The 21,052-nt window shown below is 40.2% G+C and overlaps 1 protein-coding gene across 2 annotated transcripts in view; it reads right to left on the bottom strand.

Moving 5' to 3' along the window:
• LOC137871592 (dual specificity calcium/calmodulin-dependent 3',5'-cyclic nucleotide phosphodiesterase 1C-like) overlaps window positions 1–3,476 on the bottom strand; it is a 35,581-nt gene extending 32,105 nt beyond the window's left edge. For both annotated transcript variants that reach the window (XM_068709462.1, XM_068709463.1), the window contains exons 1-3: window positions 3,392–3,476; window positions 1,195–1,245; window positions 466–625 (exon numbers count right to left, since the gene is read on the bottom strand). In XM_068709462.1, the coding sequence (XP_068565563.1) occupies window positions 466–625; window positions 1,195–1,245; window positions 3,392–3,476 (296 nt within the window). The remainder of the gene's footprint in view (window positions 1–465; window positions 626–1,194; window positions 1,246–3,391) is intronic.
• Between the last annotated feature and the right edge of the window lie 17,576 nt (window positions 3,477–21,052).

The following is a 21,052-nucleotide window of genomic DNA, read 5'->3' as shown; positions in this document are numbered from 1 at the left end:
TTATTCTAGATGCCAGAGGGCGTACAAACAAAATCTACCGTGAAGAATTAGGAAGACAAGTGTAACCGGCCGAACGCCATAAACCAACATGCATTATAATCATGTCAAGGTTGAGTATCCTGCAAACAATTTTATTTGGTTGCAAAATATTCACCCAAATGTAGATTGGGAGTCCTCCTGTTTCAAATATACCAAACCTTAAATAAAGAACACCATCTTTTCAGCAACAGCACCAAGCGAAGCTCCTCTTTCACATTTCACTTCGTCACAACTTCATAGGGCATGTGAAAGATACATTTACATAGCACATATCAAAAATAACAATGAAAACCAAAGGCCAGTTTATGTCTGTCACTTTGTGTTTGTGTGTGTGTGTGTGTGTGTGTGTGTGTGTGTGTGTGTGTGTGTGTGTGTGTGTGTGTGTGTGTGTGTGTGTGTGTGTGTGTGTTTGTGTGCGAGGGTGACCTGATAGCAGTCTTCTCCATGGCATCGGGGGCATCAGGAATCGGCATCTCATCGGCCAGGATCTCTTCGGTGCTCCGCGGGTCAATCAGAATTCCTTTGTGTTCACCGATGCCAACGGCAGCTGTTACGGCGGTGCATAGTGCATTCTGGGACCGTGAGCCTGAACAATTTTCATAAGAACACTTTGCTTGCATTTCCATGTGTGTACAACATCAATGCTTCCATTCAATCAACCACGAAAGCAGTGGTTACGATCAGCCATGAAACGGAGAGAAGAGGAAGCGCTTCAATACACATAGACACACACAGCCACAAGTCAGAGAATACGATCTGTCCACTACGACGGAGGACTAGGGCCAATGTTGGAAAGAAAATACAAATCTGAGAGTCAGAGAATGAACTGAGAAGCAAGTTGTAATATTTCAAGAATGAAGTCATAATAGGTAATAATAGGTAACATTTTCTGACAGTCCATAGGCCAACTTGTCTACAGTTATTTGACTGTTTGGACTTCAGCATCTTTCCTCTGACCACTGGCTCAGTGTCCCCTGGCTTTTACGTAGCTTTGGAAAGGACAGATTCATGCCTGATTCGAAATACAATGGCCCCTCATGTGTAGACGAAACCTACGCCCTTGCTTCAACCACACCATCACATCTTATTCGTCTCTATTACACACATCACAATAACAGCTTGAAATGGAGAAAGGGTGAACTTTGGTAAACTCACGTGCCAAGCGAGCCAGTGGATGGCGGTTGCTCTGCCCCGCCTCATTGGCAACTGAAAAGAGAAGAATTAGAATTTCTTTCACTTTACATTCTCATTTGTAATGTTTCAAGGCCTCAACAGCCATGGTTCAGCATCAGACATCTTCTCAGGACTAGACCTGGTGCGTGTGTTACCACGGGGTAACCTTCACCTTTTATAATTCTCATTAGTACATTCAGTTTAGTGACCTCATGTTCATTTCCAGGATAGCTCTACCCAACATCAACCTGTGCAGAGGTTTAATCACAAACTATATTTTGAATGTATTGTTCACCCGGTTATGTCAGTATCCTTGCTTCTGTGATACTTAGCACAAAGGATACCATATGGCCAACAGATTAAGATGAATCAACTACAGAATGAAAAGAAAGAACAAAAGAATGAATACGTTCAAGAAAATAAGTTACTGTGTTCTTTACCAGGAAAAATAAAGAATAATGTATGACCCAGGAGGACACCTGACCTTCCCCCACCTAGAACGAGGAAAAATGATGTGTGTGTGTGTGTGTGTGTGTGTGTGTGTGTGTGTGTGTGTGTGTGTGTGTGTGTGTGAAAGTGATGGGGGAGGGGAGTACAGCTGTAATCAGGCAGCGAAGGAGGAAATCAAGAACAGCCACTTCATTAGTGATAATGACTCCCTGAGCTTCGCACCCTAACAACTGACAACACACCAGTCAAAAATGATGTCACAGTCACTTCCCAATCTCTTCTGGCTCCCATAGAAACAGCAGTCAGTAAACACAGACACAGTGTAAAATGGCAAAAGAGCAGCTCTGGTTTTGATGGGCTTGTCAGTGAAGGCAAACCTGGATGGCATCAAAAGTTCTGTTGCACTTGTCAGGTTGCTTTTTCATTAATTTGAGATGTATTTTTACCCACAGACCTGTTAAAACCTATAGACGCTATCAGACAGTTCTTACTGTTGCCCAGACTTCCAGCCATCTTCAGAGTTGCCCTTGGTAGGTAGGCTGGTATGAGGGCCTGCTTTGTAGTTCAGTCCTCTATGTTGCTCAGAGAAAGAGCGGTTCGTCTACCAAATCCGAAAACGGCGGTTCGAAGATCCATCCATGCCGATATGTCCTGGGGCAATTGCTCCTGCGGCTGTGCCATCGGCGTACGAATGGGTGTGAATGTGAATGAGTTGAAAGGTCTAATGCTATACAAATATAAGTCTATTATAAATTCAACAAACTCGGAAACCATCTCTTTATGGAGCGGCTTTGAGCATGTCGAAACAGGAAAGAGCCAAACACAGACTTCTCAACCACTCAAACTGCTTAATACAAAATGTACAATTCATGCTTAAAATGCAACTCTGAATATTGAACATAAAAAGTAAGATCACAAGGTAATAAATAAAAAACATTGAAAAAATAAAGCCTCGATGAAGTAAAGATAATAATGACGGTGTGTCAGCTGCAGTTGTTTTTTTTGTTTTTTTATGAAAACTCACTACATCCTGACAGAAGTACAAGAGACAGATAATCAGGATCCTCAGCCTCGTCTTAGTTCTCATAATAGCATTGGCAAGATTTCACCGCGCCCAAACGAAGACAACCAAAGGACAACATTGACATGAGACTAGCGGAGCAGGAGCCGGGGATCGAACTGCCAACCCTCTGACCTCACGAACTCTGATCAAACTGTCCAACTAGGCAACGCTGATCAAAATACTGTACTTCCTATTTCAGACACATATTTCAATTACTGATTAGCTGTAAAATGAGAAAACGTGTGACCATGTTACGCCATGTAGAAAACAGTCAAGCCAGGTAGATTGGTGGTTTTCCTTTGGGCGTGGTGGAAACTTGTAAATGCCATTAGGAGCACTAAAAGAGGTTTTACGTAGATTATCTGTCTCTTGTACTACTGCCAGGATATAACGACACTTTGTTTTCATAAAAGTTACTAACTGTTGCTTTAAAGCTGTCAGTACAGAAACATATTTTCTTTTTGTTTGTTTCTCTTGAAGCACACGCTACATACAGACGGAGGAGCAGCTACAATTCAAATATAATAAACCTTAAGTAAAGAACACCATCTGTTCAGCCACAGCACCAAGCAAAACAGCACCAAGCAAACCCCCCCCCCCCCCCCCCCCGTCTCTCACACACTCATCACACACTCATCATACACACTGAAACAAAGAGTGTCTTACCGATGGTGAAGCTGAAGCCATCAATGCTGAAAGTAGCACTCCGACACTTTTTAAATCCCTGTTTTTTAGACATCGGTTCTGTCATGGTGACTCCTGATGTGCACTCCGTCCGTCACTGGGTGGGTGGGGGGGGGCGCTGTTCCCTCTGTAACCCCGGCAGTGCCTGTAGTCCCGCTGGAGGCTGGAGTTGCTGCGGAGCTTTCAGCGATTGTGTTTAGGGTAAATGCTGGTCTCCTCCTCCTCCTCCTCCCTGCTCTTCATCATCCCTCAAGGCCAGTGTGATCCTGCAAGAGCACTCACAAACAGCAGCTCTCACTCCGTCTCTCTTCTGTGTCTCTCTAACCCTCCATCATTCACAGCTGACTCAGCAGCAGATATGTGTCTCTTTCTCCCCAGTGGTGTACCACTTCTATAATAAAGTCTCCTCCTGCCGCACAACCTCCTTGTTCACAGAACATATAGGCTATGTATTGTAATGTACATAGTGTCCGGTGTCAAAAATGTGTGTAAATCACTCAATCCCCCAAATATTTCCTTCAGCCTAAAACACACACACACACACACACACACACACACACACACACACACACACACACACACACACACACACACACACACACACATCCTTGTCTTTGTGGCATTGTAAGGACACCGGGTAAAGGTAAATAACCTGCATTCTGGAAACCACCCTTCCTGAAGGTGGTTTGAGTGGACATGAAGACAGATACACTTAAACTGAACAATGAAACAAAGTAGAGTCCCATGATCAATCTAGGAACACCTTCATGGAGACTTGGCAGGAATTTAGCTATTAGTGAGGTCTTAGTACCACTTTACACACAGTCAGGTTGAACTTATTTTGGGGGAACCACACACCTTTAACTGTTGTGGTACCATAATGGAGCATGATATGAGTTTGGCAATTTCTTTAAAAATGTAGTTCCTTTCAAGTAATTGTACATTTGGTAGATTATCAATTTTAGAGTACTGATAAAGTTTTTTTGTTGTAAATGTTATCTTCATTTCTGCTAATAGTTCCCCCTAAATCCTGCACACTGGACCTTGATCACTTTACACTTTCATCTTGAGAGCTGTGATTAAATTCTTAATTTGTTGGATGAGATAAGGAGAGAGGAAATGAGGTAGACAAACACTGAGCTATCTAAATATCTAAATGTGTTTTCCTTACAAAACTTTACAGAGGATATGATTTGAACATGTTGTGACATGGAAAGCATAACAGGTGTCATTAAATGATCACTTAAAACTTTGTTCATGAGCGCTGTGATTCGATTCTCGATGTTACGGCTTTCACAGTTTATGGGGGGGGGGGTGAGAGAGACAGACAGAGACAGTTAAACTCTCTCTCTTGTTTTGGACTCATTGATGAAGACACTGGGCTCTGATTGGCTGACAGGTATCAGGTGACGTTACCTTGCGCTCCAGCGCTGGCTGTCCCTCCACCATCCCGTACCAGTCCAGCAGCTGGTGCCAGGCCTTCGCCGGCAGCAGCATGAAGTCCTCGTTCTCCACCAGACGCTCCTTCAGGTGGAACGAGTCCAGGTATGAGGAACAGGAGACACATCGATGCTTACTGAAGGGACGCAAGAGACACTAGGAGTCTTTGTGAAGAGTTGTGTTCATATATGTTTATATTTGTGTTCTATTGTTCATAAACATTTATAATGTTGTTCTATTGTTCATATACGTTTATATTGATAAACTTTATATTGTTCACTGTTTTGAGAGCTACTTTTCCTGTTCAGTTTCCAGTCGCCCTTCCCCAGAACACGGCAGGAAGTGATGAAGGACATCATGTGCTTCTCCACAGCGAGGATCTCCTCTGTCGCCCACATCCTTCTCTGGAATGGTTGGCAACCTGTATGACAAATAACACAATGAAATAGTTCTGTTTTTATTCTCAGAACTACTAAACAACATTCTGTTGTTTAATCTTTCGATACAGTGGTCATATCCTGTAAAAACAATGACTGAATTACAGCTGATTGTTCACTAAAGTACAGTGATAAGCACAGATGAAACGATGTTCCTCACTTTTACTGAGTGGGCAGGTCTAGGCTATTGTCATTATTTCTGTTATTAGCAAGCTTCTTTTTAAAAATACCTATCAAACTGTACGTCATATCTTTTTGATTTGTGAATATATATATATATAAATACAATTCATGAAATATTATTCTAAAATATCTCTGAATCTGCTCTTTTGATTTGCAAAATGTGATTTTACATTGAAAATATTGCCAGAAGAATGAAATGTTTATTTACATGTGCAAATTAATAAAATAGTTATTCAACTACAGCAAGAATGGTCTTTGAGTGTTATCTTTTAGTCATAATAATTGTCCAAAATGATGTAGGTGGGATTTGTGAAAAAAAATGAAGAGGAATGTTTTTGAACATTGTTAATAAGAATTCACAATGGGCCTATATTAGACTATGAAGCCTGTTAGGCTATTTCTTGCAGCTGTTATATTGAACTTATGAACTTTCATGAAACAATTTCAGAACTTATTATTATTATTTATTTCATAAATTACAGTCGTGCGTGGGGACAATCCTTGAGGACAGTTAAGGGACAGACACAGTTGACTTTCATGATGCTGCTGTTGAGGTTCAGCAAGAAAACTGTGATGGAGCACAACAGGACCAACAGTCTCTTTTTCCCTCTGAGCTGTTGTCTGTTGTTTTATCTTCTATTATTTGGACATATTGCACTGGACAGATGAGATGCATACATTTATTGTAGATATGAAATTGTACAGTTTATGTCTGTGTTTACCCATGAGTGAAGGACATGGTCTGTTCAGAGCTGACAGGGAGGAAGAGTTTAACTGTGATTGCTCAGCTTCATTGTTACTTCTTCCAGTTAAGAAATGAGATATGGGTGGGACATTTTGTCTTTTTGTTGAGAAACCAAACAGAAATGAAGCTGCATGCTCGCATGCACCACTGTACATAACATTTGGTGTGGAAATGTAATATGATTTACGAAATAACCTTTAAAAGCCCATGCCCCCTTGGGCTTAAACTGGACCCACCGGGACACGCTGCCAGTGGTGGAGACTAAAGTATTAGTTAGAGCAGAAGTAGTACTAGTGGAGGGACAGACAGAGGCAGAGAGTGGTGTGTGTGTGTGTGTGTGTGTGTGTGTGTGTGTGTGTGTGTGTGTGTGTGTGTGTGTGTGTGTGTGTGTGTGTGTCTCCTCTCTTTATTAAATCTTTCTCTGAAGTAAATTGAATTTAGGCTGTTTCCTTTTCAGAAAAGCACATGAGCGTCCTGTGATGTTCTGTCTGTCAGTCAGCTGAGCTGTTGTCAGTGTGAGTTTATAATCCCGGCTGAACTTTGCGGAGTGAGTTTGGAGTGAAATGCATGGAGTCCCTTGGTTCGTGGCAGTGCTCCTGGCAGTTGGTGCCTCAGAGTTTTGCTGTGCCGGACCTCTCCATGCCCAGTGCAAAGTCGAATGGTATGCTATACTTCTTTATTGTTATATTTCATTTTCATAGCAAAACTACTTCATATTGCATAACTCACAAATCTCAAGTATCTCTAACATGGAATGATTTCTAAAATAGCATTTGCAAATTGATGATTATTTATTTGAATGTACGGAAGTATGAATTGTCTCTAGTGTTTTATGGCTAGAATGAATTTGACCCACTGTATTGAGAATTACTTTGTACCACACTCTGTATGGGTGTGGATTGAAGCAATACATTCTCTACCAGGTAGTTCAGTTTATATTTAGGGAAGACACCACAGGCAAAAACATCTTCTTTTTTTTTCATACATTGTTCAATTTTGTGACTTTGTGCTATTTTGCTTTCATAGCATGTCTTCTTTCAGACTAGTGTAAAGAAAACATCCAAAATACACATTTAGATGTTTATTTTACTACTTTGTCCATTTAAGTCTGTAGCTTTCTCCTAAATTCACCAAAAGTTAGCGTCACTACTCGCATCAGGAATGCCTTACAATACGATATAAATGCTGCCCTGTTCTGAAATATGAGTATTTGATGAGAGTGTATTAGAGGTGTTGATTCAGGTTCGAGTGAACTATTCTGTTAAGCATCATTCCATCAGTGTGTGTGTGTGTGTGTGTGTGTGTGTGTGTGTGCGTGTGCGTGTGCGTGCGTGTGTGTGTATGTGTGTGTGTGTGCTCATTGTTCCACTTTTCCGATGCGGTTTTACTGTATTTGGCAGATCACATCGTTACATAACACATCAATGATTCATCATATACAGTATATATAGGCAAAACATGTCTTTTTACTGCCAGCATTTTACTCGGTATTGAGAGAATTCACAGTGGAAAAACAAATCCCAGCATGAGCCTGTAGTGGTCATCACACTCCGAACACAAAGGGACCATTGCTTCATGCTGCTGTCCCTTGGGTGGGGCATGATGTGATTCAAAGCCAGCGCACTTTATGGCAATCTGCAGCATCAGATGTTGATATTAGCTGCGTGCAACTGGAAGCTGTGGCCTGCAAAAGGCTCTTGAGGTCATGTGAGTATTGCTAGTAAATCTCATCTCATGACGCACAAAGCACTAGTAGCTTGTAAGTTATCACTTACGAAAGCAGACACCTAAATGGATCAAAGGACAAATGTTGCACTGTAACTAGAGATCATCTCCTCTCTGACACCACCTCAACAAAAACAGAATGTGTACGGGATTTGCTATTGTAGGTATTTGATAGAATTATATTGTTGTTGACACATGCTCTTTCATTTCTACATCAAATATTTAGACATTTCTGAATTTTCCAGTCAAAACCACTAATATGTTAGAAAAGAACATATGATCAGCATATTAGCTGTGATTACTTTAACACAATGAAGCAATGATATAATTTTGCAGCTTTTCTTGAATTTGATCTTTATTTCATTTGAGATTTCAATCAAATAAATTCCAAAACATTTACAATGAACAATGGAGAATTGTGTTGTGCACAAAAAAAGAAGGTACTGTTGTCAGTAAAACATTGTTGTCATATAAGCGGTTATTCAAAGCCTTCCAAATAAGGACGACAGAAAGCAGAAAGCCTAAGAACAACACTTATAGGTAATGTCCACTAGATGGTGCCATTTCATTAAAATGTGCCGTGTCATTTCAAGACGACCAGAGCACTCACATGGACATAAACACACATTTTAGTGACTGTACTGAAATGTTTTTCTCATGCAGGTACTTTGGGATACCATGTCGAGTGGTTTATGAATCCCTGGTTTCACAGATCAACAAGTGGAGAACCATGGCTGGCTGCACCATGGGAGGACAGAGGTGCCTGTACAAGGTGTGTGTGTAGTAGTAGTAGTAGTAGTAGTAGTAGTAGTAGTAGTAGTAGTAGTAGTAGTAGCATGGCTCTACGGATGACAATGATGGTCCAGAGCTTTGGTCTCGACTGAAACAACTCAAAACTATTGGATGGATTGCCACAAACTTTTGACTACAGACAATCATGTTGCCTATAGAGAGTCAATCATGACTATGGCGATACACCGACTTTTCCTGTGGTGCCACCAGCCTGAACTATCCTAACAAACATCTAGATGGATTGTCATGGAATTTGCTCAATATATTCAAGTTCACTACAGGATGAAATTATATAGTATTTGATGCTGCTTTTACTTTTCCTCAAAAGCCATGCTCTCATTCATGCAGTCACACACACTGATGGTAGCAAGCTCTTTTCCTGCCAGCTCCATATTCATGTTCTGTTTGATGAGTGAGTTTCCCCACAACAGCTTAGTAGAATGTTGGCTTTTTTTTCTGCGTAGTTGAAGAATTATTTATTTTTTTTAACTATTTTTTTTTAACAATGTAACTCAACGGAGAAAATCTTCACAAATCTTTATTTGACCTTTTTATTTATCCATATTTGCTGCTGAGCCAAGACAGCAGCAAAAGGGTGTTTCAAACGAGATGCACACAAAATATTTAAATAATATAGATATTAAAATAAAATATAAAACTAACTATTAAACAGAACTATTTCAAACAACAAACACGCAAAAGTTCAAGAAGCATAAAACAAAACACACAGTATCAACTAAAGTCATGTCCCCAGGAAGACAGACAGGGGGACTCAGATCTAGCAGTGAGGAAGCGGTTACACAGTGCAATTGAATCAGCCTCCAAGCCCTTCACTAAGTTTTTAAAAGTGAAATGGGATCGACCTACCTCGCTGCAAGTCGATCTGCAGGCAGTTCAAAACAGTACAACGGTGTCAGTTGAGCGCAAACAATCATTTCTAGTTTGGGGGGGGGGGGAGAAATACCCACAAAGAAAAAAAGAGGAGAGCAGGTCAACGATGAACTCATAAATAAAAATGTGCCAGTGAGTGAGTCTGCAAAGACCAATGAAGGCCACTGAAAGCATCCTCTATGCCACTCTGGCATAGAGGATGCAACGGTGGGTGAGAGCTTTGCACCGTATTCAGCCAATGCAAGCGTCGGGCAGAGACATGCATATACAACAGATCACAAAAGTCAAGCAGTAAAAATGTGTAAATAACTAAAGCTGTCAAATATATGTAGTGGAGTAAAAAGTACAATATTTTCCCTCTGAGATGTAGTATAAAGTATAAAGCAGCATATAACGGAAACACACATCGGAGACCGTTCTTCCGTCCTTCACAACTTGACATGTAAATGACATAACAACTTTAAAATGAAAATGATGCTTAATTTCCATTTTATGTTCATGTTTGGTTGTTTATGTTGGCAGTCGTCACATTGGACCCGCGGCCTTGCCTTCTCTTTCCTGCTCAAAGAAGAAATGTATTTTAGATGTCTGATTGTCATGGGTTGGCTTGCAGAAATTGTTAACAATAAGCACACTACAATCCTCTTTTCTCTTCATCATGCTGATGTCACCAACATGTTGAAATGTTGCTACTTTTTTTATGAATGATATCATTTACATTGTGAGGGAGAGAAAGGAGTTCAGGACCTTCAGAGGCCACATCCTGTATTATTACAACATGAAAACACGCACTCTAAATAATGACTATGCATCACAATATTTCATAGATTTTGATATGTAGCTTAATCCGACTCCCCACCAGTTTTCGGGGGAAGATGTCCCCGAGCAGACAGGCTAATTGGGGATGGAGTGCTGGAAAAGGTTTTTTTCAATAACCATAAACAAACATCCATACAGCATCAAAGTACCATGTTAAAAAAGGTAGTTATCTTGGTTCTTGGTTTCTGGCTGGCTTTATAGCTGCACAGTATGGGAATCACACTCTATGTACTTGCTGCAAGTGCAGTTTGAACATTAAAACGTTATTATTTTGAACAATACATTTGATAATATAGATATATTATAGAAAATGATAGGCTAACATTACGTATATATATATATATATATATATATATATATATATATATATATATATATATATATATATATATATATATATATATATATATATATATATAAATATATATATATATATATATATATATAAATATATATATATATATATATATATATAAATATATATATATATATATATAAATATATATATATATATATATAAATATATATATATATATATATATATATATATATATATAAATATATATATATATATATATATATAAATATATATATATAAATATATATATATATATATAAAAAAAAAATATATATATATATATATATATATATATATATATATATATAACTTAGCTTTGTAATTGTAGAAACCTGTAGTTTGAAGCCCTTGTCCTTTGGCACATTGCTAAATAATGGGACTAATGTGGTTGACCATGTGACTGGGCTGACTTGAAATGCTGAAGTGAGTGTGCATATGAGCTGTTAGTGTGGTTAGAGATACACACACACACACACACACACACACACACACACACACACACACACACACACACACACACACACACACACACTGAGGACTTGCACCTTTTCAGGCTTTTCTCTACTTTAAAGGTTAAAGTATTCTTCCCAAGTACTGCTTTCTGTCCAAACCAGTCAAAACAGTTTTAAAGGTTTTTTTAGCAGCCAAATACTATTTTCTGTCTATCAAATAAATTAATTTCAACTTCCCCCTTTGACAGTATGTTAGTTTAGCTTCCAGCTTTTCCAGCTATGGATTTAAGCCGTTAGTTTCTTTATGTAATGTCGTCAGCTTTCAACTCCAGTTTTACAATTCAGTTTTTCAGGAGTACAGTGCAATGAATTTGCTCTTTAATATTTCTATATGTTCAGCAATGCTTTGCCATTCATTTCAGCTGCCAGCATTTACATTCACACAGGAAAGGCATTTTCTAGGTATATATTGAAATGGTTTGATTTTTGTATTTTCAATAGAGGCCTGTCGGTTGAGAAGTTTAACCAAAAACAAAGAAAAGATCATATAAAAATGTAATTATAATTTTTATAAAATGAACAAAGTTTTTATCCCTGGCTTTTAATCAAATACAATGTATTCTCTCTGCAGCTGCAGTCTGCCTCTGTCCACTTTATAGCAGCCAAACACACCACTCCCTTTAAGAGGTATGTGGACGACATCAACTTCCGGCTGGTCTCCTATCACTTCTTCACCAGCTGTCACGTTTCGGTAGGTTTTCACTCCAAACGAATCACTTTCTCTTCCCTTCTTCACCGTCTTTCTGTAAAGTTTTTCCTTTCATGATGTCTGTCCCTATTCCTGTGTCCACCTCTTTCTCTTGAGTCTGATTCTTAGCAGCCTTGTCTGTTTTTTTAACACATAAAGCTGTAACTGTCTGTAGGCCATGTCCATCTCTGAGACCTGGTATGCCATCAAAGACCACGGCACCAACTACTGCAACATCTACAACCTCATAGAAGGTAAGATCGGACAAGAGTATGGTTGATGAAACAACGGACGGCTGACACAGAAGTATTAGTATTATGCTTGAAAGAAATGAAATCAGAGTCACAAATGTAGCGAGTGTATTTTTAACTCGTATCTGTACCAACTGCATGGGCAAATACATGAATGTCATGCAAAATGCTTGAGATGCATGCAAACATGTATTCATCAATGAAATGAGGAAACTACTGAGGAAATGCACCCGGAAATTCACGAGACAGAAGAAACATTTACATCAAATTCAAGCAGACATTAATCAATGTAAACATAGATCAGGCTGATGGTACAATAATTTTTTACTTATATGTAGCAAATACACATTCCAGTTTTCACTGATCTGATATTCGGGGCCAGACTTAAAACCACAGACATAGAATAGGAGTACCGTGGTTATGTCACTAGCATAAAAGAATGATCATTTATTTACAATTTTATTTTGATACTCGATTAACTGCATTGGCGACAGCGGATTACTGTAACCATAATGACTGCCTGCATGCGCGCAGAAAAGAGGAGAGACGCTGCTGCTGGAGATGTTCGCTCTGAGCAGCAAGTGCCAGACGAGTTACACATCCCATATATGAAAAGAGCTTTACACAATATTAGCAGCATGAAACATACAGTATGATGCACAGTTCAGTCTTGTCTTCCTCTGTGGACAGATGCTCCTCATACCTGTGTCTCCTTTGTTGAACAGGAAGTGGTCTAACTGAAGCCAGAGGTTACAATGAGGTCACCAGTGACTTCCTGTGTACCCAACGCTCCTCTGCTAACTGCACCGTCTACTGACTGAATATTTAGGATCCCCAAACAGTAATCTATTACAGTGTAGACGTTTTATCAGTCTTATGATGGGCCGTTATAATACCTTATGATTTCATGAAATTGACTCAGATATAAGGAATAGTAATCCTGTCATAGAATGTAGTGTTTAAAAGACAAATCTCCATCAAATGTTAATATAATCAATTGGCATGTTTTCAGGTTCCCTTACTTTGTGACCAGTCAGGAGCTTGTTGAATTGATCTCCTTTGCTTATAATTTCTGAAGTTTACTGATTTTGTTTCACTGCATACCCTAACTTACCATGTATTGTATTTCAAGCAACTAGGAGGAACTGTCACTTTGTGTTGATTTTGGCGGTCCCTGTGGACAAAAATGGTGTTTCTTGTTTCCGAGCACCAGAGTCCCTTTAGAAAACTTCTCATTTTACTTCAGCAATGTCTGACAGTCAACCCCGCTCAGTCCTGGCTCTGGTTCTCCTGTGCCTCCCCGCCCTCCATGTACAGCTGGGTCTCCAGCAGCATGGTGTCAGTGATAGCTCTCAGCAGGGACTGGTGGAGCAGCGTGGCGAAGCTTTGCTCCTTTGTAGCCGCGGAGCTCTCCTCCTTCCGCTGGAACTCCAACTGCTGGTCGAAGATTGCATCTTGTTGCTGATGAGACCAGTTAAATGTTCCTCACAGTAACTTTGACTCTCATTTAAATAAATTGTGATTCTCCACAACATTCTCAACAGCATCCATTATTACATCAGTAAATATCAAACTTCCTGGTTCATGACCTCACCATGTATTATTTGTATGTATTATGTCTGTCTACTCACAGCCAAATAAAGACACCAACATCATCTGGGTTTGAAGTCAGCAGGTGAAAGTTTGATGATGTCCTCTGTCTTTCGTGTTTATTCTGGACCCTTGGTCAAAACATGAGCGAAAAAGAAAACAGCACGCGCCAACAGAGAGCCACTTGGTGTGAATATAGCCGTGGATACCGCTCAGAGGTGAGTCGCAGTCTGACGAGGGGCATCATTCTTTCTGACACCTAAACCAGTTTTCGCTCTTAAAAATGATGGTGGAGTGAGGAGAGCGGAGGGAGCCACCAGGAGAAAATACACCCTTAGCTGCATGTGGATTGCAGGGCAGCTTTTATTAAGGGAGCAATATGCTCAGCTGGGCTTTGCCATCCATCACTAAGACCTATACCCCCCCCCCCCTCAGACTGTGGCTGGAGCACGTGGACTCTAGTGTGTCTTTTTTCAGGACTGAGCAACTGACTGGCAGGCACCTGAAACATCCAAGTCAACCTGCACTGTATCATAACACAATAATATCTGCAAGGCCATGATGTACAATGAAAATATATATTTGATCCTGCATTTCTGTACATTTAATTCAATTTAGCAGACAAATTATGATGAAAATGATTATGATGATAATAACATCAACAACAATAATAATAATAATAATATTCATTTGTATTGCTATGTAATCCTCTTTATTGTCACTGCACTAACCTTAGGTTAACGAATAATAGAGACATATCATATAATTGCATCGTTAACATTAAGTTGTGCCTACTGCCTTATGTTTATTCATGTTCAATTGTGTCTTTTTAGGAAAATATTAACTATAAAAAAATAGCAGCAAACACTCCTTAAGCAGCTACTTTGTCAGAAATGCAACAGCAGAGCATTGGGTGTATCTGTGTATAGTGTAGCCAAACAAACGTACATTGGTTTAATAAAGAAGTCGTAGTAGTAAGGACACAGTAAACGGTAGATGGTTATGTTAGTATAGCTTTGATATGGCTGTAGGAGAGTGAATAGTAAACCAAAGATATCACTACACTGCATTATATGCTACATCGTGTTTTGTGTATCCCCCTCTACCATGGGCATAGCGTGCTCTGCCACTGAGAAATGAAAATTAGAACATGTTTTCGGCCATTTTGACATTGAAATCCAGAGTTGCTGTGTGATTGACCTCTGCTGCAGGTTTCATTGAATGTCCCCATTTAATGCTCATTTCTGTCATACTCCCTGCCAACAATGTTAAAGGGTGTTTTTCAACTTGGATCATTTTTATTTTATTTCTGAAATTGGTTCAGTGTTGAGGGAGAACGCTGCAGACAGGAGACGTTTTCCTTCAGTGCTTTCTGCCAGAAAGGGTTTATTTGAACCCAGACCATGATCTGTTCCTAAACCGTACCAAGTAGGTTTGTTGCCTAAACCTAAGGGGATTTCTGGCAGAAGGCAAATTTCTCATGTGCAGACTGCTGTAGTCAACAGCCGCTCATGGGCTGCAATGTAATCCTATTGCGGCAAGATGGCACTGTTATTTACGAATCTGTCAGTGGCAAAAACAAGCTCTTTGTAGTATGTAAATGGTGTTGTTCCTGTGGCTGCTGTGACCAGTGGAAAGAGTAATTCATGAGTCATTTTTATAAACAAGCTCTATTTTGATGCTTTTTAATATAAATGGTGCCTTATATCCATTTAAAGGACATGTCTTAATCATTGACAAATACAAACATGTTTAGGAATTGGAATTGCAATGTTAAAAGTATTAGTAGTCGTAGTATTGAATTAAAAAATAATCAGTTAAAAACGGTATTGGTAAAAACAGTTATTAAATGTATTTAAGCTAATGGTGGTGTAATGTAACTAAGTACATTTACTCAATTACTGTACTTAAGAAGGCTACAATTTTGAAGTACTTGTTCTTGAGTATTTCTATTTGATGTTTCTTTGTACTTCTACTCTACATCTCAGAAGTAAATATACTTTTTACTCAACTACATTTATCTAAGAGCTTTAGTTTCTTTACTGATTCAGATTACTAAAACAAAATGGAATCAACTACTTTGATGAATGATGATTTATAGTTCAATGCTATGTAATGTCAGCTTTGTAAAATCAAATCAAACGGCACCTTCTCTTTTGGAAAAAATACAGAAAACATCATCAATAGAGTCCAGGTTGAAAAAAACATAAGTATAAAAACTAAAATACAAAAAAACACTTGAAATGATGAAGGCATTTTCAAATGACAAGATAGTACAAATTGTAAATATTTCATTTTGTTTGGCCTTGGAACGCCTCAGGTTTTCCCAGGAAGAGCTGGAAAGCTTTGTTGGGCAGAGGATGGTTGGATGGATGGTTTGATGGAAGGATGGGTGGATAGGTGGATGGTTGGATGGATGGTTTGGTGGATGGTTGGATGGTTTGATGGATGGATGGTTGGTTGAATGGATGGTTTGATGGATGGTTGGATGAATGGATGGTTGGATGGATAGATGGTTGGATGGATGGTTTGGTGGTTGGATGGTTGGGTGGTTGGATGGATTGTTTGATGAATGGTTGGGTGGATGGATGATTGGATGGACAGTTTGATGGATGGATGGTTGGATGGATGGGTGGTTTGATGGATGGATGGATGGATGTTGGATGAATGGATGGTTGGAGGGACAGTGATGGATGGTTGGATGAATGGATGGTTGAAGGGACAGTGATGGATGGTTGGATGAATGGATGGTTGGATGGATGGATGGTTGGAGGGACAGTGATGGATGGATGGTTGGATGAATGGATGGTTGGAGGGATAGTGATGGATGGATGGATGTTGGATGAATGGATGGTTGGAGGGACAGTGATGGATGGATGGATGGATGGATGAATGGATGGTTGGAGGGATAGTGATGGATGGTTGGATGAATGGATGATTGGAGGGACAGTGATGGATGGTTGGATGAATGGATGGTTGGAGGGATAGTGATGGATGGCTGGATGAATGGATGGTTGGAGGGACAGTGATGGATGGTTGGATGAATGGATGGAACTTCTCTCAGAAGCTGAACATTCAGTATCAATTTGGTACTGGATCATTCAGGGAATGGTCAGTTCACTGCTCACTGAAGTAGGGAACTGTGAGACACACCCAGAGTGAAGATGACTGCGTGGCATTACACCAGCCTTGTCCTTCAAAGTGACTTACTAACGCCCTATCTATGAAACCACTTACACATTGAGAAGTCTCCTGCATACTGCTAAAAACAATCATGTATCTTAGTTCCACTCATTTCCCTAGGAAGTGCTGTTTTATTAAAAGGTGCCAATGATAAAACAGAGATTTGTGTCTCATAACTAACTCTGCTCATCAGACTTGCATTGAGAGAGGGCAGTAGTAGGTCTGACTTCAAAATAGCTTCGGCTCTCAGAGATCATTTTTAATTGACAGTTTTCTGACTGGCTGACACGTTTTATCTGCCCCTTCTGTGTCCGCGTGTGAATGCCTTTCACTCCACCCCAATCTGTCCAATTTGAGGGCTACTTTGCATGCGACAAGCATTACTGCGCATGTCAATATTGTTTATTCACGAATAAAATACATACTGTTTTAAATTGTTAGTGTTGTTGCTGCATGTGTTGTTGTTCACTAACAGGAATGAGGACAAAGAACCGCCCAGAAAATACAAACCTATCCACACAAACACTGTCTCCACCTCCTCCCTTTTTCTTGCTTTTTCTCTTTCTTTCCATCTTTCTGCCTCACTCTCCACTTTCCTCTCTGTCTCTCTTTAGTTCAAAGGCTGCCAAATCCTTCCCAAACCAATTAAAGTGTATGTAAGGTCCTCAGGGGGCCCCTGCGGTGACAGTACAGGGTACGGAGTGGCAAGGGGTCTGAAGAGGCAATCACAGTCTGCAGTATTCAACAATATCAGAGAGGAACAACAACAGCAGGCCATAAATCAGCCCTGGAACAGTGAATAGACATTGACTTGTTTGATATGGGACGACAAGAATAGTTGCTGGTTAAAGGAGCAGGAAACACAAATACATAATCACAGAAGAGCGGGGGTCCCAACAAATGTACACAAGTATGCATGTTCCCAAAATCACTGGGATGAGTTGACAATCTCACACAATCTTTTACGTCTATCTTTCTAAAACTTTCAAAATAGACAGGCTGGTTGGTTTTCATAGTTGCAAAGTGGGTAACGTGCAATTTTCTTTAAATGCTATCCTCACCTCAATGTAACAAATAACTCTACTGGATAATACAATAGGTGTCTTTCCTGCCAGTTTAGTTATAGCAATAAGCTCTAAATGCCATATCACTCCTCAGCTTCTAGACATGTAGCCGTCCCATTACTCAATGGTCGCTCATCTCAGTTTAAAGTGTTCCACAGTGGTGGACTGAACTCCCCACTGATGTCAGGACTGCAGAGTCACTGCCCATCTCCTGCTGTAGGCTGACAATCACCTTTTACGATGTAAAGCAAACTGTTACAATTACTCATTCGATATATATTCCAGCACATGTGCACTCTGCACCATTGCACAACTGTATCATTGTTTACAATTTACAGAAATAGCCTGATTTATAAACTAGGGCTTGGTGATGGTAAAATTATAAAATTCACTGTCTTTCGATGGAAACATATCGTGGTAAATCATATTGAGATATCTTGATTCACAATTATGTCTAAATTGATCATTACAAGCACATGCTTACTCAAATTTCTCAAAAAAATCTGAATTAGTAGGAATTCTGCTTCGATAACCCAGTGTAGTTAAATCAAATTAATCTGATTACACTGTATTAGTGTGCATGTATGCATGCAAACACAGGCAATATTTCAATCAGGAAAGACTTAATTTAGAGTGAAACAATTATTTATTACACGCATGATGAGATGAAAAGTGACAAAGTATAGTAAAGGGGAAAGTGTTGCTGTGATTTGATCAGGATTCTCCCCCTGGAGTCCAGACTCTGGTGATGAAAGGAGTTGCTGAAGATCCGATGATGGGATGAGGAGCAGGACTGGGTACCGGATATGATGACGATATGAAATGATGAAGGTGAATGGGGAGGTGGAGGGTGGCATCGCTTCGTACTGCAATGACAACTAACAGAAGCAAAGAGGAGAACACTTTTCAAATTTGACAGCAACAGAGGGATTGGTTTCGGGAGATAATGGCAGAATCTGGTTGCTTAACTTAATTCTACTCTACTTGATTCTACTCAATCAGCTGATTGAGTAGAAGCCGCAGAGACAGAAAGAAGGAACGATTTGTGAATGAATGAGAGTGTAAAGAAAGTCTTCCTAAATGAACTTCTGCTAAGCTTCATAGAGCTGGAAATATATATTTTTTTCTCTACAAGTTCAATTGAAACTGTTATGTTAATTTTCAACTAAAGTACTTCATAAAATTAATTGGCGCATACCTCAACAATTTTTGACAATTTTGACTTTATAAGTGCAGAATTGGATTTCTCGTACACAAAAACCCATATTTTGATGCCAAGATCATCAACATTGGATTATCCAATCACAATCCAGGTACTATCATTGTCTTCGGCAGGTTGAACTTCTTCAGCTGCCTCAGGAAGTACATCCTCTGCAGAGCCTTCTTGGTGATGGAGCTGATGTTAAGCTCCCACTTGAGGTCCTGGGTTATGATGGAGCCCAGTAAGCAGAAGGACTCCACAGCGTCGACGGGGGAGTCACACAGGGTGACGGGGGCAGGTATGGCTGCATTCTTCCAGAAATCCACAATCATCTCCACTGTCTTTAGAGTGTTGAGCTCTAGGTTGTTCAGACCGCACCAGGTCACCAGATGGTCAATCTCCCACTTGTAGGCGGACTCATCCCCACCAGAGATGAGTCCAATGAGGGTGGTGTCATCCGCAAACTTCAGGAGCTTGACGGACTGATGACTGGAGGTGCAGCTGTTGGTGTACAGGGAGAAGAGCAGAGGGGAAAGAACGCGGCCTTGGGGGGATCCAGTACTGATGGTCAGGGAGGCTGAGACGTGTTTTCCCAGCTTCACGTGCTGCTTCCTGTCAGACAGGAAGTCTGTGATCTACTTGCAAGTGGAGTCGGGCACATGCAGCTGCAGAGCTTGTCATGCAGCAGAGACGGGATGATGGTGTAAAGGCAGAGCTGAAGTCCACAATCAGGACCCTGGCGTAGGTTCCTGAGGAGTCCAGATGCTGGAGGATGAAATGAAGGGCCATGTTGACTGCGTCGTCTACAGACCTGTTGGCTCTGTAGGCAAACTGCAGGGGGTCCAGGAGAGGGTCGGTGAGGGTTTTTAGGTGGGACAGGATGAGGCGCTCAAAAGACTTCATAACCACAGAGGTCAGGGCGCCTGTCGTCGTTAAGTCTTTTGTGATCTTTGGTTTTTTAGGGACAGGGATGATGGTGGAGGCTTTGAAGCAGGCTGGTACGTGGCATGTCTCCAGTGAGGTGTTGAAGATGTCTGTAAACACCGGAGACAGCTGATCAGCACAATGCTTCAGGGTGGAGGGGGAGACTGAGTCTGGGCCGGCTGCTTTGCGGGGGTTCTGTTTTTTAAAAAGCCTGTTGACGTCTCTCTCCAGACGTCTCTCTCTCTGTTGACGTCTCTCTCCAGAATAGAGAGAGTATATATATGTATATATATATATATATATATATATATATATATATATATATTTATATATGTCTGCACCTTGCAGTTGCGACACACGCAGACACAGACCCTGGCTTGGACCTTGCCCACCTTCGAACTCCACCTTCATTTCCACAGAGCTAATGGTGAAAAGTCACATCACACCTTGCTATATTTGCTGATTTCATCCAGAATTGTAGAACATGAAGGTAAACTGATATAAACTGCTCACTCTTTTATCAAGGTTCTTTAGCTTTAGCTTAAACCGAGTGCTACAGCTGTCAGTCACTGAACCCTGTCTATTATAAAACACAGATTTAAATACAGTTGTTGCCTTACTGTATCTGTTTGACAGAGATAAAGATAGAGCTAGCATTAGTCACTAACTAATGTTTGGTCTTGAAGCAACAAACCCAATGACAAATGGCCACAGCTTTACATCTGGGAACATTTCCCTACGTACAATACCTAACCATAACTGGGAGGAAGTTATGATACACAAGAGCAATTGTTGAATTTAACTGGCAAAGAACAGTTATTTTGACGGTGTGGACTTATA

Source organism: Cebidichthys violaceus, unplaced genomic scaffold (assembly GCF_023349555.1).
Source record: "Cebidichthys violaceus isolate CVI_PGR_0920_01 unplaced genomic scaffold, fCebVio1.0.p SCAF_15, whole genome shotgun sequence".
Taxonomy (NCBI): Eukaryota; Metazoa; Chordata; class Actinopteri; order Perciformes; family Stichaeidae; genus Cebidichthys; species Cebidichthys violaceus.
Note: the sequence above shows the minus strand (reverse complement) of the source record. Positions and strands in the feature narration are given on the sequence as shown.